General features: G+C 40.4%; 2 protein-coding genes across 2 annotated transcripts in view; one reads left to right on the forward strand and one right to left on the reverse strand.

Annotated features, from left to right (window-relative positions):
* Nucleotides 1–2,523: 2,523 nt before the first annotated feature.
* Nucleotides 2,524–5,741, forward strand: LOC103390115 (calcium uniporter regulatory subunit MCUb, mitochondrial-like). The gene is made up of 8 exons (XM_025060773.1): nucleotides 2,524–2,951; nucleotides 3,328–3,370; nucleotides 3,620–3,787; nucleotides 4,173–4,277; nucleotides 4,409–4,566; nucleotides 4,754–4,860; nucleotides 5,071–5,167; nucleotides 5,264–5,741. Exons 1-8 carry the CDS (start codon nucleotides 2,880–2,882, stop codon nucleotides 5,432–5,434), a joined length of 921 nt encoding a protein of 306 aa, XP_024916541.1. The 5' UTR covers nucleotides 2,524–2,879; the 3' UTR covers nucleotides 5,435–5,741.
* A 209-nt stretch (nucleotides 5,742–5,950) lies between these two features.
* The window catches only part of cfi (complement factor I), a 6,103-nt gene continuing 5,798 nt past the window's right edge, over nucleotides 5,951–6,255 (reverse strand). Inside the window, 1 exon segment of the mRNA NM_001328249.1 lies at nucleotides 5,951–6,161. Coding sequence (NP_001315178.1) covers nucleotides 6,093–6,161 — 69 coding nt within the window. The 3' untranslated portion in view covers nucleotides 5,951–6,092.

The following is a 6,255-nucleotide window of genomic DNA, read 5'->3' on the forward strand; positions in this document are numbered from 1 at the left end:
TAGTTGTCAGTACGAATCCCTGGAGTGGACGATCATTGTTTTTTCAAGTCGAAACCAATAACAGGTGTTTATTGTTTCTGCTTACATGAAGTACTTCACTCTTCACTAAGAAGTACTTCACTCATTTGATGATGTACTTGACGACAGAAATACATCCCTTTTCCTGTCACAACAAATTCCATAGAGAAAACCAACACATTACAACCAAACAATGAAGGTGATGTAAGACCACCACACACACACACACACACACACACACACACACACACACACCAGTATTTTGGATCAACTTATGTAAAATATAAATAGGGCTTAAATAGCTCTTAGTTCATCTGGTTCCTAACCTCCTCGTACCTGCAGGGGCGCTAGAACCAGCCCAGTCAGTGCAGCCAATTGCTGACATGGAGTATGCGCATGCAACAGAAATGTATCCAATCAGCGTCATCGAATCTGATGGTTTAAACAAGCTGACGGAGTGGATATCATGTGCTCAGCTGTGCACCTCCGCCACAAGGGGTCACTGATGTGACAGTCAACAGCCTTGTGTGTAAAATGTGTAAATATGATGAAGTAAGTAGTTTATCTGTTCGGCTTCTGGTGTTTGCACCACATGCTGTTTATGGTTTTGTGTAAGAATGGCCCAACTTTTAATAAAATCTCCAGGAGAGTTGGTGAGTGTCACATAAACAGTCATTCATCACAGGTTCAAGTTAAGAACACATACAGTCATTCTGCCTTTCACAATAAACACACACACACACACACACACAACAAGACGCCTATAAGTAAGTGTGATTATGTCATTGCATATCACATTAACACCTTTGTCGTTTCCTTGAATGTGTGTGTGTGTGATATCAGTTTATCTCCGTTTCCTTGAATGTGTGTGTGTGTGTGTGATATCAGTTTATCTACAGTGAAACCTAATCTCCACCATGTGCACTTCAGAGGAGAAGAAAGGAACAGCTTTTCGTTTCATGTGCTGAGAAGAGAACGTCATGTTCTGGAGACGTGACGATGAGGAGAACCGATAAAGAACAGGACAGAAACACTCTAAAAAGAGTCATCAGGAAGCTGAGAACGCCCCTCGTCTGGAGAACCAGTAGTGTTTCTTCATCATCGATGCACCGAAATAGATCTGAACTCATATTTTCAACAGTACACTCACCGAATGACAGACTAGAACCATGGACGGAGACAGCAGCGGCTCTGGGTCTTTTGGACCTGGGGATGGAACATTGACATTTGTCGAAGAAAAAAGAAAAATATATATTTTGGGAATATTGATTTAAAGTAGTAAAAATAAATAAAAATAGTCTTTAAATGTTGAATGTTTAAATGTTTAATGGAGAAAGTTAGCTCGCTCCCCTGCTGCCTCCTGTGGTCAGTTTGTGAACTGGGAGATTTAAACATCACAGTGATATAACAACAACATTGAACGTATGATCGTGGCAGCAGTAGATAAACAGAACCATTTAACTAGGATATAAATCTGACATTTTATCAGCGGAGTTTTGGTGTGTTTTTAAAAACATCAGTTTCATTTCAACAAAATAAACTGAATGCTAGGACTTCCATTTCTTTTTCATCGCACAAGTCCAAAGTAAAACAAACCAATAAGAAGGTGATGATTCTCTGCTGCCTCTTCTGGTCAGTTTGTGTCACTAACGTGAATGAAATGTTATTAGTGACACAACAAGAGATTTGACAACCAGCTAGGTCTAATGTAAAATTGATGATTTTCTCTATGGAATTTGGTGTGGGGCTGAGTGTGCTGAATGGGCTTAACACACACACACACACACACACACACACTCTGTGATGATATATTGAATGAAACAGCCAGAAGCCTCGATACTTGACCCAAAAACAGGTTCAAAGAGAAAATAAGTACTTGTGTTCTCACATGTCCACATTGTTGATTCACTTCTTTTCTCCAGTTCCTTCTTTGTGTCGGTGTGTGTGTGTGTGTTTGTGTGTGTGTGGGCACAGTTGAATTGATTGTTGTTTCAACCTTGGCCCAGCAGTTATCAGTACAATCTGGTTCTGTTACAGTCAGAACCTCACTCATGAGTACTGTGGTACTGTTTAAGCCTGGTTTGGTTCTCTTCACACTTCACAGGCTGGAAAGGGTTAAGGTTTTGAGCAAGTTTTCCCAAACAGAGGTCTATGTTCCCTTAGTGGTAGGTTAAGGGCATTGCAGCATTTTTGTATTTCAGATTTTTAGCTATAGTGTCAGTTTAATATGTACTTGTTAAAAGTACTTTTATTTGTAGTATATTTATTACGATTTCAACGTATCAGGTGATGTTGAAAATTTTTATTTTTAATTTTGAACCTATTTAGTAAGTTCACTGGAGACGACATGAAATGATTTACATTATTTATTTGTTATTACAAGCAGGTCGATTATTAATCATTAAATATATGAATTCACTAATTTGACATTAATTATGGACGAGGTTGAAAACACTCCACCAACACGTGTGAACCATGAACCAGCCTTTAAAATGTGTACTTAGCACCATCTATCGGCCAGAGAGGGAAGCTACACGCTGTCAATAACAAACTGCTAAGATGCAACTCAGTGATTGGCATTCAAAGATTTAAGCTAGTGCTTGATGTAACAGTACTTACCCAAACAAACAAAGTAAACAAACAAACAAACAAACAAACAAACCCACCAGTCACAGACGTTTAGAGGCGAAGTAAGAGTTAAACCCCAGTTCCTCTTCCTGTAGTGAAACTTGTTTCCACTCGCCTTCCTGACATTCCTGCAGGTCGAAGAAGATCAACTCCGTCACAGACACAGACCCGGACACAGACACAGACAGACCCAGAACAGTCAGCGGGGAGCAGTTCAGCAGCGGCTCGGCAGCATGTGGGCCTTCAGGTCTGTGAGGAGCCTCACTCTCTGCTGCTCACCACGGACAAAAGTGGGAATCTGGGCCGTAAGTTTCCAACGTTTGGCTCGTTTTTCTGTGAAATTCTGAACCCGAAGATCGTAAAGACCATAAGAAAAACATGTTTGAGCTAAACGGCGGGTTTCTGAGACAAACACGTAATAAAAATGCATGTCAATCAAAAAAAAAAAAAGTTAATTCGTGGTATGTATGTACGGTCTGTAATTTAAAGACTTTTAAACCATTTTGTAGCTAAAAAAACTGTTAACAATATAAACCGTCTGTTAAAACTGACGATAGTTCTATCAATAAAATCACGATTCCATAACGGTTGTTTACTCTGTGGTTTAATTGCAGTTTTTATTCTATAATATTTCAATGTTAAGTTGTAATTAAATCTAAATGTTTTTAAATTTTGCTTCAGTCCACTCAGGTCTTACACTACAGCAGTGGAGCTCCAGCTAAAGGTAAACTTTATTATTGTTAAATGAATGTTGTGTTTAACAAAAGTAAACTTTTTTCTTTTGTTCTTGTTTACCTTATTTACATTTAGTTTCAAACTCAAGTTTTGAAAAACACAAATGAGGAATTTAGTCTAAAATAAATGAGACTTTAATACTTTGTCTTTGCTTAATTTATTTCACCCGGGAATTTTATTTTAATGAAGTCTATCTATTTTAAGTTACGATCTCTCCCTCCCTCTCTCTCCCCCTCAGATGTGTCCATTAACTTCAGCCTTGGTCGCCCGGTCCTCTGTGTCCGTCTCCCTGCAGGGCGTCAGTGTCGTTTCACTCTCACGCCCATGTTGACCACGGTGGGAGATCTGCTGAAGAACATCTCAGCTGAAGATCCAGGAGTTCACTCTGCCGTGCTGCTGAATGGAGGTGACACTCAAACACAAAACTCAAATGTTCGGGTTGTGACGGTACGTGTATTTGTATTTGTCCCTAACTGTTCGGTACAGATACATATGTGTACCAAACGTACGAGACGATACGCCTGTGTAACCATATGTCTTCGAGCGTGTCGAGGGGAACTTTGTTAATGCAGAGAGTAACAAAGTCCAACCTCCGCCGGAACACAACTACAAGGAGACCTAACTACCGACTTTACAATATATATGTATATATATGTATGTATATGTGTGTATATATGTATGTATATGTGTGTATATATATACATATATATATATATGTATATATATACACATATATACACATGTAATGTGTACATATGTGTATATCACCTGACGAGTTTTTTTGGCCTCAGATGGACAGAGGATTTCCTCATGCACTTTCATGGAGACAGTTCTGAGTAAAGACTTTCAGCTTGTCATCAATGGTGTCACGTACGACGTTCGTTCTCCTGGAGAAGGTAAAATCAACCAGTGCCTCCAGGGGGCAGTGTTGGATTATAAAGATTATTTTGAAGCTAAATTCAATATTGCTGTGACCTGGACCAGAACCAACCAGTGTAACTAGTGTTTCTCCTGTTCCGTGGGTCAGGTCCGTCTCACGAACACGTCTCAGGTCTGGACGATGTGAAGTACATGGTACGCCTCCTTCACGCCGCTCTGACGTCTCCTCAGCGGCAGCAGGACAAACACTCAGAGTTGATGAGGAAACGGGAGGAGATCCAGCAGCAGCTGATGCCCCTGGAGACGGTAAGACATCACCCCCCACTCCTGTCCCACAAATGTCCCCCCCCCCACAGGCCGAAATGAGCAAAGCATAAACAAGGACAGACCCACATCTGTCTTGTGGGGACATGTCAAAATACTGTATGTCCTTTTTGAGTAGTTTAGACATGACTGTGTGTGTGTGTTTGTGTGTGTGCACGTGCATGTTCAGGTAAAGCTCCAAATGGCGAAGGAGGCATACTCAAAGGCGTCCATGTTGGGGTGGGCGGGGCTTGCCTACCTGTCACTCCAGGGAGGTTTCCTGGGCTATCTTACCTGGTGATTAACACACACACACACATGTACACGCAAAACTCTTCTGGACTGACTCCAGTTGTAGTTTTATTTTGGTTTGTGACTAGATTTTAGCTAACTGTTAGCTGTTATAAACTATCTTGGCGTAATGATAGCTAACTTGTACTAGCCTTTTGGCCTTAGCTTTGTAATGTTGGCTGTACTTCTGTGTGTGTGTGTGTGTGTGTGTGTTAGGTATGTGTTTGAATGGGACACCATGGAGCCAGTGACCTACTTCATCTCCTACACCACCAGCATGATCTTCTTTTCCTACTACATCCTCACAAAAGAGGTAAGAGGTTCTAGAACGTCTGTTTATCTGTTGCTCACAAATTCACGTGACTTTGTCAACAGATGTGTCTGTGTGTGTGTGTGTGTGTGTGTGTAGGACTTTGTTGTTACAGATGTCAGAGATCGTCAGTTCCTTCACTTCTTTTACCGCAAAGCGTTGCGTCAGAGGTTTGACGTTCAGAAGTACAACATGCTGAAGGATGAACTGGAAAAGGCGAGAGAGCCACACACACACATGCACACACACACACACACACGTACTTTATAGGAGATATTGTTAATTTTTTACTATATATAAATTCTGTTTTGAACTTTGTAAACCATAAAAAGTTTGGTCAAAATTGACAAAATTGTGTGTGTGTGTGTGCAGGTCACACATGACCTGAGGACTTTGAGAAGCTCAATTCGTCTGCTGCGGCCACACCATGAGCTTCACAGACAATCCTGAGAATTTCATCTTTTTTTTTCCAACCCTTTTTTTGCACAGCCCTGTTATGTTCACACTAAAGTGTTAATTTCAAATCCTTCAGTTAATGTAAATTGAAAATAAAGGAATACATTGTTTAAACTGTAAACAATACCTGCTGTACTTTCAAGTACAAGTTTCAAGGCTTTCAAGTGTGTTCTCTTGCCCCCTGGTGGGACCTGACGGAACTGCAGGGTGTCATATCAGTAAAAATGTTCAAACACCTGATGTAGGCTCTTCAGTGATAATTAAACAAACGCAGGTGAGCAGAGGTGTTCGTGAAGAGTTCCAAAAGACAATACTGTGAATACTGTCTCAGGTGTTTGAAAAAGACTGTGTTTAAACAGCTTTATTTCACTTCAGAGAAGAGGAGAGATTAGTTCGACAACAGAAAACATTTCATCGACAGATGGAAATTGAAGAACTTTGAGTCAGTTTGAAACTGTGTGTTTGTGCATCATCAAGAATTAAACCTAGTGACTGTTGCCCAACCGGTGTGAATTCGGATCCACTCGAAGAAATGAGCCACCTGTAAGAGAAGAAGAAAAAACATCAAAACAGTCACTACCAGACAAACTGGAACAGCTTTACAAAATATAGACAGATATATATATATATATATA

This window comes from Cynoglossus semilaevis, chromosome 1 (genome assembly GCF_000523025.1).
Source record: "Cynoglossus semilaevis isolate Cse_v1.0 chromosome 1, Cse_v1.0, whole genome shotgun sequence".
Lineage (NCBI taxonomy): Eukaryota > Metazoa > Chordata > Actinopteri > Pleuronectiformes > Cynoglossidae > Cynoglossus > Cynoglossus semilaevis.

Coding starts and splice junctions, on each gene's coding strand:
- LOC103390115 (XM_025060773.1), top strand. CDS start 2,880: ATGTGGGCCTTCAGGTCTGTGAGGAGCCTCACTCTCTGCTGCTCACCA. Junction 4,567..4,753: donor AGCTGATGCCCCTGGAGACG/GTAAGACATCAC, acceptor GTGCATGTTCAG/GTAAAGCTCCAAATGGCGAA. Junction 4,861..5,070: donor TTCCTGGGCTATCTTACCTG/GTGATTAACACA, acceptor TGTGTGTGTTAG/GTATGTGTTTGAATGGGACA.